The 21,526-nt window shown below is 44.8% G+C and overlaps 1 protein-coding gene across 8 annotated transcripts in view; it reads left to right on the forward strand.

The window, feature by feature from the left end:
* Positions 1 to 18,101, forward strand: part of elavl2 (ELAV like RNA binding protein 2) — an 87,908-nt gene extending 69,807 nt beyond the window's left edge. For 5 of the 8 annotated variants that reach the window (XM_090214908.1, XM_090214909.1, XM_090214910.1 and 2 more), the window contains exons 4-8: positions 969 to 1,072; positions 4,876 to 5,029; positions 6,554 to 6,779; positions 8,259 to 8,297; positions 15,262 to 18,101. In XM_090214908.1, coding sequence (XP_090071034.1) covers positions 969 to 1,072; positions 4,876 to 5,029; positions 6,554 to 6,779; positions 8,259 to 8,297; positions 15,262 to 15,592 — 854 coding nt within the window. In that variant the 3' untranslated portion in view covers positions 15,593 to 18,101. The remainder of the gene's footprint in view (positions 1 to 968; positions 1,073 to 4,875; positions 5,030 to 6,553; positions 6,780 to 8,258; positions 8,298 to 15,261) is intronic. The other 3 variants (XM_090214912.1, XM_036958292.2, XM_090214913.1) reach the window with 1 other exon arrangement.
* Positions 18,102 to 21,526: the final 3,425 nt, after the last annotated feature.

A 21,526-nucleotide genomic window follows, 5' to 3' on the forward strand; every position in this document is an offset into this window, starting at 1 on the left:
CCATTGTTATTGAAAGACATGGGATGTCCTCTATTGTAGATATTCAAGGTACAGGGTTGTAAGCTAGAAGGGGGAGGGACGTACAGGGTTGTAAGCTAGAAGGGGGAGGGACGTACAGGGTTGCGGGCTAGAAGGGGGAGGGACGTGCGGGGCTAGAAGGGGGAGGGACGTGCGGGGCTAGAAGGGGGAGGGACGTGCGGGGCTAGAAGGGGGAGGGACGTGCGGGGCTAGAAGGGGGAGGGACGTGCGGGGCTAGAAGGGGGAGGGACGTGCGGGGCTAGAAGGGGGAGGGACGTGCGGGGCTAGAAGGGGGAGGGACGTGCGGGGCTAGAAGGGGGAGGGACGTGCGGGGCTGTAAGCTAGAAGGGGGAGGGAGGTCTCGTGATTTACCCAACATCTGAGGTAGTTAGCACGAGCAGCATACGGTTTAAGCTAAATACACTGGGCCATGGGAGACTCTAAATCACCAGCCAGTTCAAACAGAACATGAAGAGAAATGAGGCCTCCAGGACCTGTTTTCCTCTGTTCAACAGACTCTGACTTCCAAACACCTTCTAAATCTGTGGTATTCAAAGTTGGGAATCTGGTGGGGTTTTTTTTTGTGACTTTAAGCTCAGAACCATTTTGAGGCTTCAAGTTCATCATAGGCTCTTTTTAAAGTAGATAGATGTACAACAGTTCCAGTCTTTATGCATTGGTGTGTGTGTGTGTGGGTGGAGTGGCAGGTAGGCCTGGTGGTTAGAGCGTTGGCACAGTAACCGAAAGGTTGCTGGATCTAAATCCCCTAGCTGACAAGGTAAAAATCTGTCATTCTGAACAAGGCAGTTAACCCACTTTTCCCCGGTAGGCCGTCATTGTAAATAACAATTTTGTTCTTAACTGACTTGCCTAGTTAAATAAAAGACAGACCTGACCTGCCCACAGTTTTAACTTTAGTAATTCTAATTGGTTTTGTTTTCTGATTGCAGGGCAGAGCCTAGGTTATGGATTTGTGAATTACGTGGACCCGAAAGATGCAGAGAAAGCCATTAACACATTAAATGGCCTGAGACTACAGACCAAAACCATTAAGGTAAGCAAACACCCACCGATCCCTCAAGTATCACATGGGATTCTTCATCCAATTGTCCACTATGATGGAATTTTAACCTGGTAACTTAATTCTTATTGTTCTATTCTGTTATCCTAATGTTCTGTTATATTCTAATGTTCTATTATGTTACTCTGTTATATTCTAATGTTCTATTATGTTACTTTAGAATATAACAATGTTCTATTATGTTACTCTGTTCTATTCTGTTATTCTAAGCCATTTCCATACGCTTAGTATCCAGTTGCAAAAAAGAACCATTGCACGGTAATTGTGCACTGTCCAAATGTTCTAACTTCCTGTTTGGTATTAAGTAGAGTCATTGTGAAGCAAGGAGAGGGAGCCTGTAATATGTAGAGCAGAGCTGTTTCTATGGTTGCATGTGCTGCTGTAGTGTGCCCGAGCGCCTGTGTATGATGCCGGTACAGGGAGGTGGCTCTCTTATTGGTATTCGTGTGGCAGAGCCGGTATTGATGTGCTGGAGAAACTCATTTGCTTCATGCAGTGCGTCAGGACCTGTGAACGCTGGGGCTGATTTTTATTGGATGTGATTTACCACGGTACATACACTGGCCTGATCCAAGAGAGGGAGAAAATGGCTGCTTGTGAAAACGTGTTCTGCGTCTCTAACCCCCCCCCCCCCCCCCTCCAAACCTCTTAAATAGGAATGGGCACATTTTATTAAAATATACAAAGGGACGTTAAGTAAATAGCCTTTATTTAACAAGGCAGGTCCATTAACAGATTCTTATTTTCAATGACAGCCCTCTGAACAACAGATTTTTTTTACCTTGTCGGCTCGGGGATTCGATCTTGCAACCTTCCGGTTACTCGTCCAACGCTCTTAACCACTAGGCTAGTTGCGCGCGTTAGTCAGAGGTTCCGTGTGGAGCAACGTGAAGTGGGAGATCGCAGATGCAACATAGAATTAAATAAATGAGCGGAGGTAAGTTAGCTAAATTAGGAGTAGGCTACAACAAGTAACCAACAGGGGAGCATGTTTTAATCTGAATGGCGTTGTTGTAGCAGATGAGGGGTGTAGCAAAGTAAAACACTTCCTCCAGTTAGCCTAGCTGGCTAGCTAACGTAGCGCTAAAGACGGCCTCTTACAGGTCAGTTCATAGACCACCTATGGCAGCTACAAGTATTGAGCTAGCCTGGCTGTAGCTACTGTATCTCTCCTATGCCCCATGTCACATGCCAGCCCCTGCTCATCTCCCTCTGCACCTTCTCTCCCGAGTTGCCCAGGCTGCGCAGAAAGTCCTCAATGAATGGTTCGTAAACTTGATGCTATCTCGATATCCATATTTTTATTATTTGAATGGTGAAATTATTTTGAATACTTGTCCCTACTCTGAAATTAGCACACTGGCATTAATATGGAGTTGTTGTTCCCCCCCCCCTTGCTGCAATAACAGCCTCTACTCTGCTGGGAAGGCTTTCCAATAGATGTTGGGAACATTTGCTGCGGGACTTGCTTCTATGGAAAGGTGGCATCCTAATGACGGTGCCACATTGAAAGTCACTGAGCTCTTCAGTAAGGCCCATTCTACTGCCAGTGTTTGTCTGTGGAGATTGCGTGGCTGTGCTCGGTTCTATACATCGGTCAGTAACGGGGCGTGGCAGAAAAAGCAGAATCCACTATTTGGAAGCGTTGTCCACATACACTGAAAGTGTGAGAGAGATATAGAGATGTATTGCACACAATTCTCCAGCTGCTCTTTCAGAAGTGCAAAAAACATGAGCCAGTAGAAGGTACTTTGTATTGGCATCAAATGTGAGGATGGGGGGGGGGGGGGGATTCCTATTTGGAGTTCAATTGGAGTGAGTGACTTTTTTATTGATCAAATCCATCGGGCCAGATTGCGAAGCTGTTTTTGGTAGAGGACCGTTTTAGCAGGTTTGACGCCTAATGAAATAGGGCCGTGGTAAACTGTCCAGATCACACAGACCTTGTGGGCAGCCACGAGGCAGCAACCCACACTGCTCAACACTGTCCCCACGCTTAAACTCTCACTCTGTGCGTACGTGCCCTGCGTAGAAGGGGATTGGTATCCTCAGATAATGAGGTGACTTGAGGTGTGTATTCTATTGATATTCATGTCTAGTGGACTATCTGGTATCCTTGTGTTTTCTATTGCATGGGTGTGTTTAAAAAAAACTATCTCACACACACACACACACACACACATTCTTCTGGCTAACCCGGAGCAGGTAGTTTTGGTCCCAGTGTTCAGGCGAAACACACCTACAGGTTGTGTACAGAAGAACTTGGATGGAAGAGTACGAGCCAATAATTGCTATTTTGAAGTTAGTGCATCGCACTAACACCTATGATGGTCAACTTGTTTTTATTAAAGTAAGCATGTCAAATGTCATGGTACAGGTAACCGCCGTAAATAAGGAAACCCCCAACATGCTGTCTTTTTCATTTTTTTAATTGGGCGTTTGGGCCACCAGAACAGCCGCAAGTTGACATATATTCTACAACTGTCTGGAACTCTATTCTTCAGGCGCCCCTTCAGATTCTCCCTGCCCCCCTAGGTCCTACGCCCCTTCGGATTCTCCCTGCCCCCCCCCCCCCAGGTTCTACGCCCCTTCGGATTCTCCCTGCCCCCCCCCCCCCCCTAGGTTCTACATCCCTTCGGATTCTGGACCAGAGGGTCCCTATGTGAGGCTTCACCCCTAACATACACAACCAAGTTGGAAAACGCTGTCTCGGGCGTCGCTCCAGAAACTCCCATACATGTTCAATTGGTTTGAGATCTGGTGACTGAGACGGTCATGTGGTTTACATGGGTTTTCATGCTCATGGAAACCATTCAGAGAACACTCGTGCCCTGTGGATGGGGGCTTTGTCATCCTATGGGGGCATACCCATGGTAGTCAAAATAATGGCCCACAGAGCATTTTAATAAGTGACTAAGCATTATGGGATGTTAATTGCTTAATCAACTCGGGGAACCACCTGCTTTCAATACACTATTGTGGTGTAATATGTGCGTGACAGACGATGTCACAAGGATAATACAATTGAATCTGTTTTTTTTTTGTTAAATGGGTCTAACAAATAAACTCAATCAAGTGATCAAATACTAACATCCCTTTTGGATATTTGAATAATCGTGCCCTAATACAACCTCACGAAAAAGCCCACTTAATATTAATATTCTCCTACGATACTTTTTTTATATTAAACAAGCCTACTGTTTACAAAAAGGCCTGGAACCAGACTAGGCCTGGAACCAGACTAGGCCTGGAACCAGACTAGGCCTGGAACCAGACTAGGCCTGGAACCAGACTAGGCCTGGAACCAGACTAGGCCTGGAACCAGACTAGGCCTGGAACCGGAAATGTTTTCATCAGTGCAGAAAACACTTGATGTCACTCCCACCCTGGTTCTGTTCCCTTGGGTTTGGAACATTCCAGAAACCGGCATGGAGATTGAGACTTGTGAATATGAATTTCCCCATAATTGTGTCAGATGTAGATTATTATTATTATTTTTTCAAATAAAGAACAATTTATTCAGGGCACTGAATGTTTATCATTGAATTCAATGCTTTTGATTTTCCCTGCACTCGTTAGACATAAACACGGGGGGGTTCTCGTGTTTCTCCACTGCTGGTAGTGTCTCAAGACTGTCGTCACCGTTTCTGTAAGGGCACTAGTGGTATTCTTCACTGTGAACTGTCATTGGTTAGTGTCCTCTTCAATACACCAGTCTGTGGTTGGTGTATTGAAGAGGACACTTAGCCAGTCTCTTGTAATTGCTCCCGCTCTAGGTGTCCTACGCTCGTCCAAGCTCGGCCTCCATTAGAGATGCAAATTTGTACGTCAGTGGCTTACCAAAAACCATGACTCAGAAAGAACTAGAGCAGCTCTTCTCTCAGTATGGACGAATCATTACCTCACGCATTCTGGTGGACCAAGTGACCGGTGAGTAGGAAGCCCCCACTCGCTCTCTCTTTGTGTTTTGTCCCAGTACCCCCCTCCCTCCCAGCCAGGCCTCAGGAATGAATCTGAGGAACCACTGGGTCCCAACATTCCATTGTACTGCTGCAGCCTTTCATTAATGTACATAGCTGGATAAAATATGAAATTGATTGTAGAGTAGAAAGATTGAAGTGTAGTAATTTAATAGTATGTACGTCTTCCCTCTATCTCTACAACTTCCTTCTACCCTCGCTCTCTGCCCCTGCCCCTCCCCTCGCTCTCTGCCCCTGCCCCTCCCCTCGCTCTCTGCCCCTGCCCCTCCCCTCGCTCTCTGCCCCTGCCCCTCCCCTCGCTCTCTGCCCCTGCCCCTCCCCTCGCTCTCTGCCCCTGCCCCTCCCCTCGCTCTCTGCCCCTGCCCCTCCCCTCGCTCTCTGCCCCTGCCCCTCCCCTCGCTCTCTGCCCCTGCCCTTCCCCCTCTGCCCTCGCTCTCTGCCCTGCCCTCCCCTCGCTCTCTACCCTCGCTCTCTGCCCTGCCCTCCCCTCGCTCTCTACCCCTCCCCTCGCTCTCTGCCCTTCCCCCTCTGCCCTCGCTCTCTGCCCTCGCTCTCTGCCCTGCCCTCGCTCTCTACCATCCCCTCGCTCTCTGCCCCTGCCCCTCCCCTCGCTCCCTGCCCTCCCCTCGCTCTCTACCATCCCCTCGCTCTCTGCCCCTGCCCCTCCCCTCGCTCCCTGCCCTCCCCTCGCTCCCTGCCCTCCCCTCGCTCCCTGCCCTCCCCTCGCTCCCTGCCCCTCGCTCTCTGCCCCTCGCTCTCCCTCCGTATTGCCCCTGAAGGTGTAGCTGTAATGCCCGTTTCATGGCTTGAAATCATATAAATGTTAAAATCGCCTCTGTTTCCAAACTGCCATGTGGAAATGGAATCTGTACGCTCCTTATGAAATACTAATAAACAGAACCTCTCTGCTGTAGCGATGTATAATATTCAGTCAAGGGTTAGGGACAAGGCTTCCAAATGTAATTTTGTTGCCAATACAATTATAATTTTTCTGTTGTTGTAAGGATGTGTGCCAACAGTGGGTTTTGGAGAAGGAATCTTATTCATGCTTCTGCGGATGGGTTCAATCAGTTAGCTTATTGACTAAACGATATCGTTGCCTTATGGGATTTGTTGCGCTGAGTTTTGAAAAATAACTACATTTTCTAATAGCAGTTGTAGGCTTGATGTTTTGATGACCCAGGTCGATCACAAATATCTGTTATAAAGCTTTCTTTTCTTCTTCCCCCCCCCCCCCCCCAAGTATATTGACATTGCCTTGCAATAAACTAGCAGTGTTTCTTATTCACGGTCCTGGCAACTAGCGTCTTCACTCGTGTCCTGTCCAGGCGGTGTACTTGTACGTCAAGTTGTCTCACTTTTTCCACATTTCTGGCTCATACTAGGCTTACTTACTAATATGACGTGTAGCTAACCAAGTCAGAGAGCACCACAATATTGCCACTTGTCTAAACATGATGTTTGTGTTTCCCAGGTGTCTCCAGAGGGGTGGGTTTTATCCGGTTTGACCGGCGAATCGAAGCAGAAGAAGCCATCAAGGGCCTGAATGGCCAGAAGCCACCGGGCGCCACAGAGCCCATCACCGTGAAGTTCGCCAACAACCCCAGCCAGAAGACGAGCCAGGCTCTGCTCTCCCAGCTGTACCAGTCGCCCAATCGAAGGTACCCCGGACCCCTCGCACAGCAGGCACAGCGCTTCAGGTAAAAGGGGTATACCAAAAACAAACCCACCTACCACCGCAGGCACAGCGCGTCAGGTAAAGGGGTATACCAAAAACAAACCCACCTACCATAGCAGGCACAGCGCGTCAGGTAAAGGGGTATACCAAAAGCAAACCCACCTACCACCGCAGGCGCTTCAGGTAAAGGGGTATACCAAAAACCTACTGCGTTTATGATTAGAGCCAAGTCATAGCCTACCTACAATGACATGAAATCCATTTATTCCTCAGGGGGAAAACATTTTAAAAAATCCTAATTTGAATTGTCTCACTTTACATTGAAATACTTTAGACTACATGACGCTGTAACGTTCTGTTTTTACTTACTATCAAAACATCCCAGAGTTATTCAAAAATAATTACGCTATTCACAGTTTTACTTTGTGCTCCTCCTTGTTGCAAATATCTAATATTGTTGAATGTGGGTCTGAGGGATTTTAGTATTCTGGTCATTAAAACGCTTAACTATTTGAAACACCGCCCCCCCCCCCCCACCCCACCTCAAGGAAAAGAGGCAACAACAAAACCTAATTAGCTAATGTTTTGTATTGCCACCCTTCCTATTGCTGCTGAGTGACTTCTCATTGAGCTGTCCAAATGCACATTTTTGGCAGTCTTGGTATAAGAAATGTAGTGTATTCTAACTATCATGAAAGCTGAATATTTATTTTAAGGGACAATGCAGCCTTTAAAAAAATAAATAATAATCTATCAAACCACTTCTGGGGAATTATTTAAGTACTTTACTGTAATTTTTGTTTTCAATTAAAGTGATATAAAAAAAAGCCTTTAGCTAGGACTGAGTGGGCATGACAAAAGATAACATTTGTTGTTATTGGTCGAGGTTTGGAACTCTCTTATTGGTCATTTAGCTCATTTACTGCATGGTGATTGGTGGTCACTATGCAAAGCCAAAACTCCGTCCCACCAAAACGGGCAGAGAATCCAGGTGGTCTTTTCAAACACTAAAATGACATTATGATAATTTCCACAATATAATTCCATCCTTCATAGTGTGGAATTGTGTATATAAAACACAGGAAAATCACATTTGACTGCACTGGGACTTTTAACAATACTTATCTTCCCTAGTGACTGATTTAAAAAAAATTGCCCTTTTAAATGTTTTATTTTAATTTAATGTGTTACACTTTTGTAGTGCACAACGGCTTTGTATTTTCATTATTCTTGTTAAACCATATAATGGCATGTCCTTTTCACATCAACATTAGTGCATCTATACCACACAATGTAAACAAGGCCATTTGGATGTAATTTCCCTGGGGATTCCCAGCGAGTTAAATTGCTTAGCTCGCGTTAGCCAGTCAATTATGAGAGACGATCTCTGAAAACAACAACATGCTCATTGGGTCTCTCTTTGCATGAATGTGTTGATCTTCATCAATGTTCTGCGAGACTGTGTAGTATTTGCTTCAACTTAACTCCACTTTCATTTCAGGTTGGACAATCTGCTAAACATGGCATATGGAGTCAAGAGGTAATTCATCTATTACTACTGTTGCAGTTTTGCATTAGGAAATTCTTTGGGACACATTGGGTGTTTTCCATTCGAGGTGAGGCCTAGATCATTTTCCATGACCTGTGTTCAGCTGTTCCCTGAACCCCATACTGACTAGAATTTTTGAGGTTGTCGGTCAAATATTCTGGCATTTTGTGAAAACCCAGTGAGGGCTTTGGGGGGGTTGTGTGTGTGTGTGTGTGTGTGTGTGTGTGTGTGTTAGTGGAGTGTGGGTCAGCTGTTTGTTCCTCAACCACCCGACTAGATGTGACAATCCGAGGGCTGCACCCGACCCCTAACCCTCTAATATAGAACATGTTCTGTAGGCTACAGTCTGATGGTGGTATGATTTTGACAGGGGGATGCAGGATTTTATTGGCCTGATTTTTAGATATGTTTCTGCGTATAACTTCCAGTAATTTTATTTTGGAAAGCCATTTGTTAGTCAACTTGTCTATAATTTAGATATACATGCAGCTTCTCTTTTGTCATTATGTTGCCCTGCAAGACTAAATAAACCCTTGCTCACCAGAATGATAGAATGAATGCTTCAATCTAGTTCACATCTGTAAAGTTCTGTGATCTCTGCTTCTTTCGCGGAACAAAGATGTTTAGGGACCGGGGAGAAAATGCAACAAAAAAAAAAATGTTGGTGCAAAATGTCCAAAATGACATCAGTTTGACCGGTTGTAAGGTCATGGAAAGCTTTGAAAACGTCCCAACATGTTTCTGATAAGATTTCAGTTCGGCTTGGATACATATTTTATGTGTTTTTAGTATTTTTCAATCAGCTTTTATGATGCCGATAAAAGTTCCACGTCAACACAGATGTTTATGAACTAAACATTAAAAATGTTCACACTCCTGTTCCCGAGTCAAAACATTTGGCGTAAAATGCTTAATTCCGCAGGAGTTAATAAGGACTATGTGAGAGGTTGTCAACCTTCAGTCAGTGTCCAGATTTCAGTTTCCATTTTAACCCATCTGAACAGTAGGCTACAGTTCCCTTAAGGTGCCGTAGGCCTATTTGAAGTCCCCCATCTTGATTGTTAAATTCGTATAGCGCCTCACAATCATCACGCATAAAAATAGGCATCGCCACCAATCCTCTTTTTACCCCTTAAAATCCTTCCCAAACATTACTGTTCTGAGCCTCCCTCCTTTTCAAATCTCCATTCCACAGCCTTCCTCCTATTGGATTAAACTCTAACATTGCATCAGTGGATCAACGTTAACTTTTTCTGCTCGTTCCCAACAGCATTTTTTTGCAATTGGCTGTTAGGTTTGCGTAAAGGTAGGCCCTAAAGCTTAATGGCAGATAGCCTAAAAATAATCACTATACTGTTCTGAGCCTCTCTCCTTTTCAACTTTCCATTCCACAGGCTTTCTCTTATTGAATTAAATGTTGACGTTGTCCTTCTTTTTTTTTTTTTTTACCTCTGTGGATGAACATGGACCTTTTCTTCCTCCCCAAAAGTATTTGGTGTGTAGGTTACTGGGCCCCATGTACAGTTATTCTCTAAAGCTCAGACTCACTCACTAATACCAGATAGACTTCACTAATGAAAAGAAAAACGTCAATGTAGCCTATAGATAGAAATTGCACAAGAACGTGATTTTTTTCAATTTTTTATTTTTTTTTCGCGATTCGACCCGCCCCACGGATATCACCGTGGGAACTGCGGGTCAACCCGCGTATCGTGTGTGTGTGTGAAGGAGAGCCGGTCAGGGGTGAACACGCCGCTGGGTTCTGAGGGTGATTCACGCTGGCAGGAGAGATGCCAGTGAAGGGTCACATGTCAGACAGTGAGTGCCTACCTGATCCTATAAGCCCGGGCACTCTTTCTGCCTCTCCAACTCCGCCTTTCTCTCTCGCTCTCACTCCGCCTTTCTCTCTTGCGCGCGCTCTACCTCTCGCGCTCTTACCTTGATCCATTATTGACAATCGTGTCCCGTTTTTAAACAACCGAGACGGCTGTGTCAGCCGCCTCTCAGGAACTTGACTCCAATCTGGCATTTTGTTTCCGCTTCATTTCACCCCCCCCTTTCTTCCCGAAGTCTGATTGAAGTTCAATCCTTCTGAAGGCTCTCCTTTCCTTCACTGGTAGACTTGTGATTTCTTACTGCTCGTGGGCTGGTGTCTTGGTTCCGTGATGCTCTGAGCACACCTGTCATGATGCATGTTCCCAGAGAGGACAACTGAAGCAGCTCATCTCATCTGACAACTGCGGAAATAATTCATGCTCTCCTGTGCACTTTGCTTTTTTTTTCTCTCTCTCTCTCTCTCAAACTGCAAAACCACGATTACCTACGAGCTGAGATTTCAGGGGACTTCATTATTGTCTTTGTAACCTGAAATCTAATTTCTTATGGTGGGATTTCCTTCCTGGTTTTTCATGAAATTCTTCCACTGTGCTATTTTGGAAGTATCCCATTTTTTTTCTTCTCCCCCCTTAAGGTGGTCAAGTGGCAATGAGAAAGTAGGGTTATGGTGGTTTAATCGGTTAGTCACCGAAAATACATTTGCTTTTGGGTTAATATGCACAATTTAGTGAAGTTAAATTGATGTGTGTATTTTTGCTAATCGTCATGCATTTTTATCTATCACGCGCACAGCATACAGAGCCTAATTTGAGAGGATTATTACCTGTCAGACCGCGTACAGAGCCTAGTTATAAACTCAGCAAAAAAAATACAAATAAATCCTCTCACTGTCAACTGTGTTTATTTTCAGCAAACTTAACGTACATTTTTGTATGAACATAAGATTCAACAACTGAGAGAAACTCAAAGTTCCACAGACATGTGAGTAACAGAAATTGAATAATGTGTCCCTGAACAAAGTGGGGGTCCAAATCAAAAGTAACAGTCAGTAACTGGTGTGGCCACCAGCTGCATTAAGTACTGCAGTGCATCTCCTCCTCATGGACTGCATCAGATCTGCCAGTTTTCGCTGTGAGATGTTACCCCACACTTCCACCAAGGCACCTGCAAGTTCACTGACATTTCTGGGGGGAATGGCCCTAGCCCTCACCCTCTGATCCAACACGTCCCAGACATGCTCAATGTGATTGAGATCTGGACTCTTCACTGGCCATGGCAGAACACTGACATTCCTGTCTTGCAGGAAATCACACACAGAACGAGCAGTATGGCTGGTGGGTCATGTCAGGATGAGCCTGCAGGAAGGGTACCACATGAGGGAGGAGGATGTCTTCCCTGTAACGCACAGCGTTGAGATTGCCTGCAATGACAACAAGCTCAGTCCGATGATGCTGTGACACACCATGACGGACCACCCTCCTCCAAATCGATCCTGCTTCAGAGTACAAGCCACGGTGTAACGCTCATTCCTTCGACTATGAACGCAAATCTGACCATCACCCCTGGTGAGACAAACCCACGACTCGTCAGAGAAGAGCTCCGTTTGCCAATCCTGTCTGGTCCAGCTACGGTGGGTTTGTGCCCGGTTGCCGGTGATGTCTGGTGAGGACCTGCCTTACAACAGGCCTATAAGCCCTCAGTCCAGCCTCTCAGCCTATTGCGGACAGTCTGAGCACTGATGGAGGGATTGTGTGTTCCTGGTGTAACTTGGACAGTTGTTGTTGCCATCCTGTATCTGTCCCGCAGGTGTAATGTTCGGATGTACCGATCCTGTGCAGGTGATACATGTGGCCTGCCACTGCGAGGACGATCAGCTGTCTGTCCTGTCTCCCTGTACTGCTGTCTTGGGTGTCTCACAGTACAGACATTGCAATTTATTGCCCTGGCCACATCTGCAGTCCTCATGCCTCCTTGCAGCATGCCTAAGGCACGTTCACGCAGATGAGCAGGGCATCTTTCTGTTGGTGTTTTTCAGAGTCAGTAGTAAGGCCTCTAGTGTCCTAAGTGTTCATAACTGTGAGCTTAATTGCCTACCGTCTGTAAGCTGTTAGTGTCTTAATGACCGTTCCACAGGTGCATGTTCATTAATTGTTTATGGTTCATTGAACAAGCATGGGAAACAGTGTTTAAACCCTTTACAATGAAGATCTGTGAAGTTATTTGGATTTTTACGAATGATCTTTGAAAGACGGGGTCCTGAAAAAGGGAAGTTTATTTTCTTTGAGTTTAGGAGAGGAATAGTCTACCAACTGTCAGACAGAGACTAGTTATAGTAGAGGAATAGTCTACCAACTGTCAGACAGAGACTAGTTATAGTAGAGGAATAGTCTACCAACTGTCAGACAGACTAGTTATAGTAGAGGAATAGTCTGCCAACTGTCAGACAGAGACTAGTTATAGTAGAGGAATAGTCTACCAACTGTCAGACAGACTAGTTCTAGTAGAGGAATAGTCTACCAACTGTCAGACAGACTAGTTATAGTAGAGGAATAGTCTACCAACTGTCAGACAGACTAGTTATAGTAGAGGAATAGTCTACCAACTGTCAGACAGACTAGTTCTAGTAGAGGAATAGTCTACCAACTGTCAGACAGACTAGTTATAGTAGAGGAATAGTCTACCAACTATCAGACAGACTAGTTCTAGTAGAGGAATAGTCTACCAACTGTCAGACAGACTAGTTATAGTAGAGGAATAGTCTACCAACTGTCAGACAGAGACTAGTTCTAGTAGAGGAATAGTCTACCAACTGTCAGACAGACTAGTTCTAGTAGAGGAATAGTCTACCAACTGTCAGACAGAGACTAGTTATAGTAGAGGAATAGTCTACCAACTGTCAGACAGACTAGTTATAGTAGAGGAATAGTCTACCAACTGTCAGACAGACTAGTTCTAGTAGAGGAATAGTCTACCAACTGTCAGACAGAGACTAGTTATAGTAGAGGAATAGTCTACCAACTGTCAGACAGACTAGTTCTAGTAGAGGAATAGTCTACCAACTGTCAGACAGACTAGTTCTAGTAGAGGAATAGTCTACCAACTGTCAGACAGACTAGTTCTAGTAGAGGAATAGTCTACCAACTGTCAGACAGACTAGTTCTAGTAGAGGAATAGTCTACCAACTGTCAGACAGACTAGTTATAGTAGAGGAATAGTCTACCAACTGTCAGACAGAGACTAGTTATAGTAGAGGAATAGTCTACCAACTGTCAGACAGAGACTAGTTATAGTAGAGGAATAGTCTACCAACTGTCAGACAGACTAGTTCTAGTAGAGGAATAGTCTACCAACTGTCAGACAGAGACTAGTTATAGTAGAGGAATAGTCTACCAACTGTCAAACAGACTAGTTAGAGGAGAGGAATAGTCTACCAACTGTCAGACAGAGACTAGTTATAGTAGAGGAATAGTCTACCAACTGTCAGACAGACTAGTTCTAGTAGAGGAATAGTCTACCAACTGTCAGACAGACTAGTTATAGTAGAGGAATAGTCTACCAACTGTCAGACAGACTAGTTATAGTAGAGGAATAGTCTACCAACTGTCAGACAGACTAGTTATAGTAGAGGAATAGTCTACCAACTGTCAGACAGACTAGTTCTAGTAGAGGAATAGTCTACCAACTGTCAGACAGACTAGTTCTAGTAGAGGAATAGTCTACCAACTGTCAGACAGACTAGTTATAGTAGAGGAATAGTCTACCAACTGTCAGACAGACTAGTTATAGTAGAGGAATAGTCTACCAACTGTCAGACAGACTAGTTCTAGTAGAGGAATAGTCTACCAACTGTCAGACTGCGCCAGAGTAGATCTTCAAAAGGTCTGTAGACTACTGCAGTGAAGTCTGCTTTTGTATGGCCATTCATTGGTCAGCCCAGTCATTACACAACAAATAACCATTTCTAGATGCAATCGAGTGTTAACTTTGATGGCCATGATTTATTATTTTTTTTAAAGGAGCCATTTTATTATTTTTCAGTCTCAACTTGTAATTAAGCCACGCCTCCCGTTCGACTGAATAGGGTTGCGACCATATCCTTCCTGCCTACCGTTGGACTCTCAGCGTATCACCTACTGCTTGACCGCTTCGCACTGGGAGCTTGAGGCGTCGTAATTGTTTTGAAACCTCAACGTTTTTACTTTACTTTAGATAAGTAGCCTAGTGAAAGTCCATCCACAGAAACGTGGAGGCAATTATTATTATTATTGTTTTATTATGCCATTTAACCGGCATTTCTCTCCTGTTCGGTTTTCAGATCAACGTTCTTTCATTGTCCAGAAGCCAGAGGCACAATCCTGGTCGTATTAGCAACCCGTCGTAGTTGTTGGTATTAGATTCCTCTAATATTTCTAACTGAGATTTTCATGTCACGTGGAATTACTCGTGTTGTTTTTAGAACGTGGTCTTCCTCTAAGTTGCATTTTGACATGTTTATTACTAGGCTATATAGCCTTTTAACTAAGACCGATAGGCTTGCTATTGTTGCTGGTTTCTATTAAGCTGTTTGTGTGGAAAAAATGTCCAGTCCATGTATACACGCGTAGTATCAGAGAGGGCGAAGCGAGAGGTTTTCATGCTCAACAAAATCTGTCCTGAAATAAGCTCATTTGCGTTTCTATATGCTTATTTTGGGGCCTAAGCTTGTCACCTGCCTTCCTCCTTGGGTCGGGAAACATTAAGCATCGTGTCATTTATATACAGGTCTCTGATTAGTATTTTCTGTTGGTCACTTCATGTTTACTGTTGACTGGTTTAATGAGGGTCAGTTTTGTCAGCAGCAAAATTGACCAAAATGGTCATCCCCTAAATGAGGTATGTTTTGGCTCAACCTTAAATGTGGTCATAAACATGAAGTTGCAAGCGATTGTGTCAAGTGAACATCTTAGTTTTTGTGCAGTTATATAAACCTAAAAGCTATTTAATGAGTTCAATGAAAAGTCACTGAAATGCAGTACTGTATTTCATGACAAATATTACTGTCACCACCTTCAATGATGCTCGTCTGCTGTCTGGGTTTTGTACTGACCCATGCTTGTCTTTGTGTTTTTGTTTTTTACAGCCGGTTCTCCCCCATGGCCATCGATGGGGTGACCAGCCTGGCTGGCATCAACATCCCAGGGCACGCGGGCACCGGCTGGTGCATCTTCGTCTATAACCTGGCTCCGGATGCAGACGAAAGCATTCTGTGGCAGATGTTTGGGCCGTTTGGCGCCGTCACAAACGTCAAGGTCATCCGGGACTTCAACACAAACAAGTGCAAAGGGTTCGGATTTGTCACCATGACTAACTACGACGAGGCAGCCATGGCCATCGCCAGCTTGAACGGATACCGCCTTGGGGACAGAGTTCTGCAAGTCTCGTTCAAAACCAACAAAACGCACAAAGCCTAATCTCCATCTCGGATTGTTTATAGAAAACTCTACAGAAAATGGAAAAAACCCTAAAATGGAAACCTACCGACCGTAAAACTTTCTACATTAGTAAAAAAACATCTTTGTAAATCAGTGTTACGAAGGGAAACTATACTTAGCGTCCAAAAGTGTGTTTTCTTTCTTTTCCTTCATTGCTAGGCTTTGAAACGTCTTAAAATACTTTGCGGTAAAACCAAGAGAAAAAAAAAATACTGCAGGTTTTCACGCCTGTCTTTAAAGCTGGACCTTTTAAAATGTTACTAAAGGGTTGTTTTTTTTGTTTTGTTGCACATCTGCTGTAAAAAAAAAAAAAACAGGAAGTTTTTGTAAGGCTTTGTGTAGTAATATTTTTATTTTTTGTATTTTTTTTTCTGTGTCTTGATTTGCCTTGGTGCTTTCTGCGTCTTAAGTGGTTAACAAATTATTTTATTTTTGATTATTCCGTTTAAAAAAAAAAAAAATTAAATTAAAAAAAAAAAAAACGTTAGTATTATGTTTATTGTAATATGAGTTAGTTAGTTATTGGTTGGCTGCATAATATTGCTTATTGTAAAGTTAATGGAGAAAAACACACAAAAATATGTCTTAAAAAGCAGTACCTTGCCAAAGAGCTAAGAACCTCTTTGATGTGGGTTTAAAAAGCATCTATTTTTATAAAAAGACAAATTTGGAGAAACTTTTTACTGGACCTGGGGGAGAAAAAAAATAAAAAATATTTTGACTTGGGATACTTTGAGAAATATCTTCATATGACACCTGACCAGGAAGTTTGCAGTGGTTGACATTTCTGGAGAGATTTCTGATGTAAAAGAGAGAACCCTTTTTGACATCTTTGTATTATCTTTCAATTCTAGAATCAATGGCAGTGATGGTTTCATTTGTATAATCACCTGTGGGGTTGTCCTATCATCCTGGCTATTATGACTAGCAACTCCCATTCACTTTTGCTTTTGGAAATTCAGACAGAAAAAAAAATACGAAGGTTTATTTGCAAAAGTGCATGCAAAATTATACTGGAAATATCTTCCAAGGTAAAGGGGGGGGGGGGCGGAGGATTAAAAAAATCAGTTCTTCCTAAAGAATTCCCTTTCAGACAGCTCATGGTGGTTTGTGGTGTACTTACTATATAATTTACTCCATTTTGTCTTTATATTAAACAAAGGTTTTTTTACCTTACTTTGTATGAAAGGAGGGAGAGGACGAGCTGACGAAGGCAGCTGATTAAGTAAACTGGTTTGAATGAACGATGGGGAAGATTACTCCTGGACTTTAGCGCAATGTAAATAAGTCCTTTTTTATGTTGACTATTTAGCTAGCATATTTGTTCTTTTTTGGGGGGGGACTTTATGGCAAAGTGCTTTTTTTATTTGATTAACTACAGTGTGATTTATTGATTTTTTTTTTTTTTTTTCAGGGGAGATATTGCCTTATTTTGATTTCAGTTCGACTTTGAAAGTTCACATTCGGTTAAAATACTTGATTTGTTGTCCTATGGACTAGCATTACAGTGTCAGATTTGTTGGTGATTTGGTCTTTAGATGGTCTTGCTTCTGCTATTAAGAAAACTATAGACATTTAAGTTGGTTTGTTTTATATATATATATATATATATATATATATATATATATATATATATATATATATATATATATATATATATATATATATAAAACATCATAGATATATATTTATGTGGTAAAGAATGGATATAAACCCGTTTTTTTTAGCTTTCTGATTTACTTTCTTTCATTCATATATACGTAATGCATAATAACTTGTCTTTAAAACTCGTAAGAGCTGTGTGTGTGTATATATATTGCTCTATTCACTTGAAGCGGTTCCATGACCATATCAGAAAGAGTTGCAAGAGATTGCCAAACAACATCTTGCTTCTCTCGAAACAGTCTGATCAAGCCCTTAGATGCACTGAGTACTGCACCTGCATCCTGCTTTATCTTGAGCTCATTACTAGTCATGCGTCTCCTTATCGAGCAGTGTGCTGTGCATTATTTATATATATATATATATATATATATACATTTATATATTTACCAACTGCTTTTCTTAGACTTTTATTTGGTTCTTTATTTTGTTGTTTTTGTTACTTGTACAAGTTCAATTTTGATTATAGATTAGCTGTGACATTGCTGCTGTGGGGGAGGGGGGGCCCCGCCCATTTTTTCATGCCCGGCCTCTCACGGGTCTTGATTGAGGATAACTTAACGGACCCGAGGGGGCTCTGACGATCTAGGCATGGCAAAATGAGCCCCCCCCCCCCCCCCCCCACTTTATTTAAATTCTAAATGTGAGAATTACTATTTATTTGAAGTTGTACAGTATTACTTGGTTCCACAGCGTTTTTTGGGGGGGATAGAATATATCTTGAGTATTTAAGAGGATGTACATGTTATTTTCTTTGTTTGGAATACTTTGTACATTTTTTTTTTTCATGTTCAGTACATCAATAAATACGTTGAAGGGAAATGCAGCCCTGTGGATGGACCCTGTGTGTTCAGCACCCCCCCCCCCCCCCCAAGTTAACTTCTCCAAAATGTCTCATATTACACTACACGATCAACAGTGTTGACACCTGCTCGTCAAAAAAATCTCATTCCAAAACCACGGGCATTAATATGGCGTTGGTCCCTCCACCTTGGCAGCTATAACATCCTCCACTCTTCTGGGAAGGTTTTCCACTAGGTGCTGGAACATTGCTGTTGTGGACAGCAACAAGAGCGTTAGTGACGTCAGGGATTGATGTTGGGGCGATTTACGACTGGCTCAAAATCAGCATTCCAATTCATCCACAAAGGTGTTCGAAGGGGGTTGAAGTCAGGGCTCTGTGCAGGCCAGTCAAATTATTCCACACCGATCTCGACAAACCATTTCTGTATGGACCTCACTTCGTCATGCTGAAACAGGCTTAGGGCCTTCCCCAACTGTTGCCACAAAGTTGGAAGCACAGAATCATCTAGAATGTCAATAGTATGCTGTAGCGTTAAGATTTCCCTTCACTTGAACTAAGGGGCGTAGCCTCTACCAAACTCTACAGTTGGCACTTTTGCATTGTGGCAGGTAGTGTCTCCTAACATCTGCCGAACTCGGCTGCATCCGTCAGACTGCCAGATGGTGAAGCGTGATTCATCGCTCCAGAGAAATGCGTTTTCACTGCTCCCGAGTCCCAATGGCGGCGAGCTTTACACCACTCCAGCCGACGCTTGGCATTGAGCACGGGGTGGATCTTAGGCTTGTGTACGTGCGGCTGCTTGGCTACGGAAACCCATTTCATTGAAGCTCCCGACGAACAGTTCTGGTTTCGGGTTGTTGCTTCAAGTTAGTTCGGAACTCCTATAGTGAGTTAGACAACAACAAAAAATACACACTTCAGCACTTCGGGTTGTCCCCGTTCTGTGAGCTCGTGTGGCCTAATTCTTCGCGGATGAGCCTTGGCGCCGATGTTGCCATTTTTCGCAATAACAGTACTTAACCGTTGACCAGGGCAGGAATTTGACAAACGGACTTGTTGGACAGATGTGACGTTGCCACGTTGGAATGTCACGGAGCTCTTCAGTAAGGCCGTTCTACTACTAATGTTTTCCTATGGAGATTGCATGGTTGTGTGCTTAATTTTTTTACCTCTATCAGTAGCTGAAATGGCGTCCACATACTCTTGTGTGTATTTAGTGGAAAATACCAGAGGCAATGCGTTGCAAAGCATGTCCATGTGGATTTGACTTTATTGTTGGTTGTGATTGATCTCCATCCCTTCATTATTCTGTTTTTATAATGCTTTTTACCCCTAAGGGAACGGCTGGTGCCTGGCCACCAGACAGTAGACACGGCAGAGCAGGTAGGAAGACCGCCCTGGTAGATAGTTCGACTCAATGATCCCTGGCCACAGCAAAATGCACTCAACCTTGTTGGAGGTCATTAGTTTGAGGTATTTATTTTTATTTTTGCTGATAATATAGATTTTTTGTTGTTGGTAGGTACAGTTCTAAAGATGACTGTCTTAGTGTCCTTCCTACTCTTAGTGTCCCTGGCCCTGAGGGTGTGGCCCATATCACAAGGTTGCAGGCGTCAGACCACAACCCATATGGAAGTGTGTGTTCAGGCAACCTGAGAAATGACCATGTTACTGTAGGTCCCCCCCGTATCAGCAGGTTACTGTAGGCCCCCCCCTATATTAGCAGGTTACTGTAGCCCCCCCTGTATTAGCAGGTTACTGTAGCCCCCCCTGTATTAGCAGGTTACTGTAGGTCCCCCCCTGTATTAGCAGGTTACTGTAGGTCCCCCTGTATTAGCAGGTTACTGTAGGCCCCCCCCCTATATTAGCAGGTTACTGTAGCCCCCCCTGTATTAGCAGGTTACTGTAGCCCCCCCTGTATTAGCAGGTTACTGTAGGTCCCCCCCTGTATTAGCAGGTTACTGTAGGCCCCCCCTGTATTAGCAGGTTACTGTAGGTCCGTCCCCCCTGTATCAGCAGGTTACTGTAGGTCCGTCCCCCCTGTATCAGCAGGTTACTGTAGGGTCCCCCCCTGTATCAGCAGGTTACCGTAGGTCCGTCCCCCCTGTATCAGCAGGTTACTGTAGGTCCGTCCCCCTACTGTAGGTCCGTCCCCCCTGTATCAGCAGGTTACTGTAGGTCCGTCCAACCTGTATCAGCAGGTTACTGTAGGTCCGTCCCCCTACTGTAGGTCCGTCCCCCCTGTATCAGCAGGTTACTGTAGGGGTTCCCCGCTGTATCAGCAGGTTACTGTAGGGGTCCCCCCCTGTATCAGCAGGTTACTGTAGGGGTCCCCCCCTGTATCAGCAGGTTACTGTAGGGGTCCCCCCCTGTATCAGCAGGTTACTGTAGGGGTCCCCCCCTGTATCAGCAGGTTACTGTAGGGGTGCCCCCCTGTATCAGCAGGTTACTGTAGGTCCCCCCCCCCCTGTATCAGCAGGTTACTGTAGGCGTCCCCCCCCTGTATCAGCAGGTTACTGTAGCCCCCCTCCCCCTGTATCAGCAGGTTACTGTAGCCCCCCTCCCCCTGTATCAGCAGGTTACTGTAGGCCCCCCCCGTATCAGCAGGTTACTGTAGGTCCGTCCCCCCTGTATCAGCAGGTTACTGTAGGGGTCCCCCCTGTATCAGCAGGTTACTGTAGGCCCCCCTGTATCAGCAGGTTACTGTAGGTCCCCCTCCCCTGTATCAGCAGGTTACTGTAGGCCCCCCCCCCCTGTATCAGCAGGTTACTGTAGGTCCCCCCCCTGTATCAGCAGGTTACTGTAGTCCCCCCCCCCCCCCCCTATATCAGCAGGTTACTGTAGGTCCCCCCCCCCCCTGTATCAGCAGGTTACTGTAGGTCTCCCCCCCCTGTATCAGCAGGTTACTGTAGGGGTCCCCCCCTGTATCAGCAGGTTACTGTAGGGGTCCCCCCCTGTATCAGCAGGTTACTGTAGGGGTCCCCCCCTGTATCAGCAGGTTACTGTAGGGGTCCCCCCCTGTATCAGCAGGTTACTGTAGGGGTCCCCCCCTGTATCAGCAGGTTACTGTAGGGGTCCCCCCCTGTATCAGCAGGTTACTGTAGGGGTCCCCCCCTGTATCAGCAGGTTACTGTAGGGGTCCCCCCCTGTATCAGCAGGTTACTGTAGGGGTCCCCCCCTGTATCAGCAGGTTACTGTAGGGGTCCCCCCCTGTATCAGCAGGTTACTGTAGGGGTCCCCCCCCCTGTATCAGCAGGTTACTGTAGGCCCCCCCCCCTGTATCAGCAGGTTACTGTAGGTCCCCCCCCCCTGTATCAGCAGGTTACTGTAGGTCCCCCCCCTGTATCAGCAGGTTACTGTAGTTCCCCCCCCCCCCCCTGTATCAGCAGGTTACTGTAGGTCCCCCCCCCCCCTGTATCAGCAGGTTACTGTAGGTCTCCCCCCCC

Source organism: Oncorhynchus mykiss, chromosome 21 (genome assembly GCF_057628025.1).
Source record: "Oncorhynchus mykiss isolate SJ-2025 chromosome 21, ASM5762802v1, whole genome shotgun sequence".
Lineage (NCBI taxonomy): Eukaryota > Metazoa > Chordata > Actinopteri > Salmoniformes > Salmonidae > Oncorhynchus > Oncorhynchus mykiss.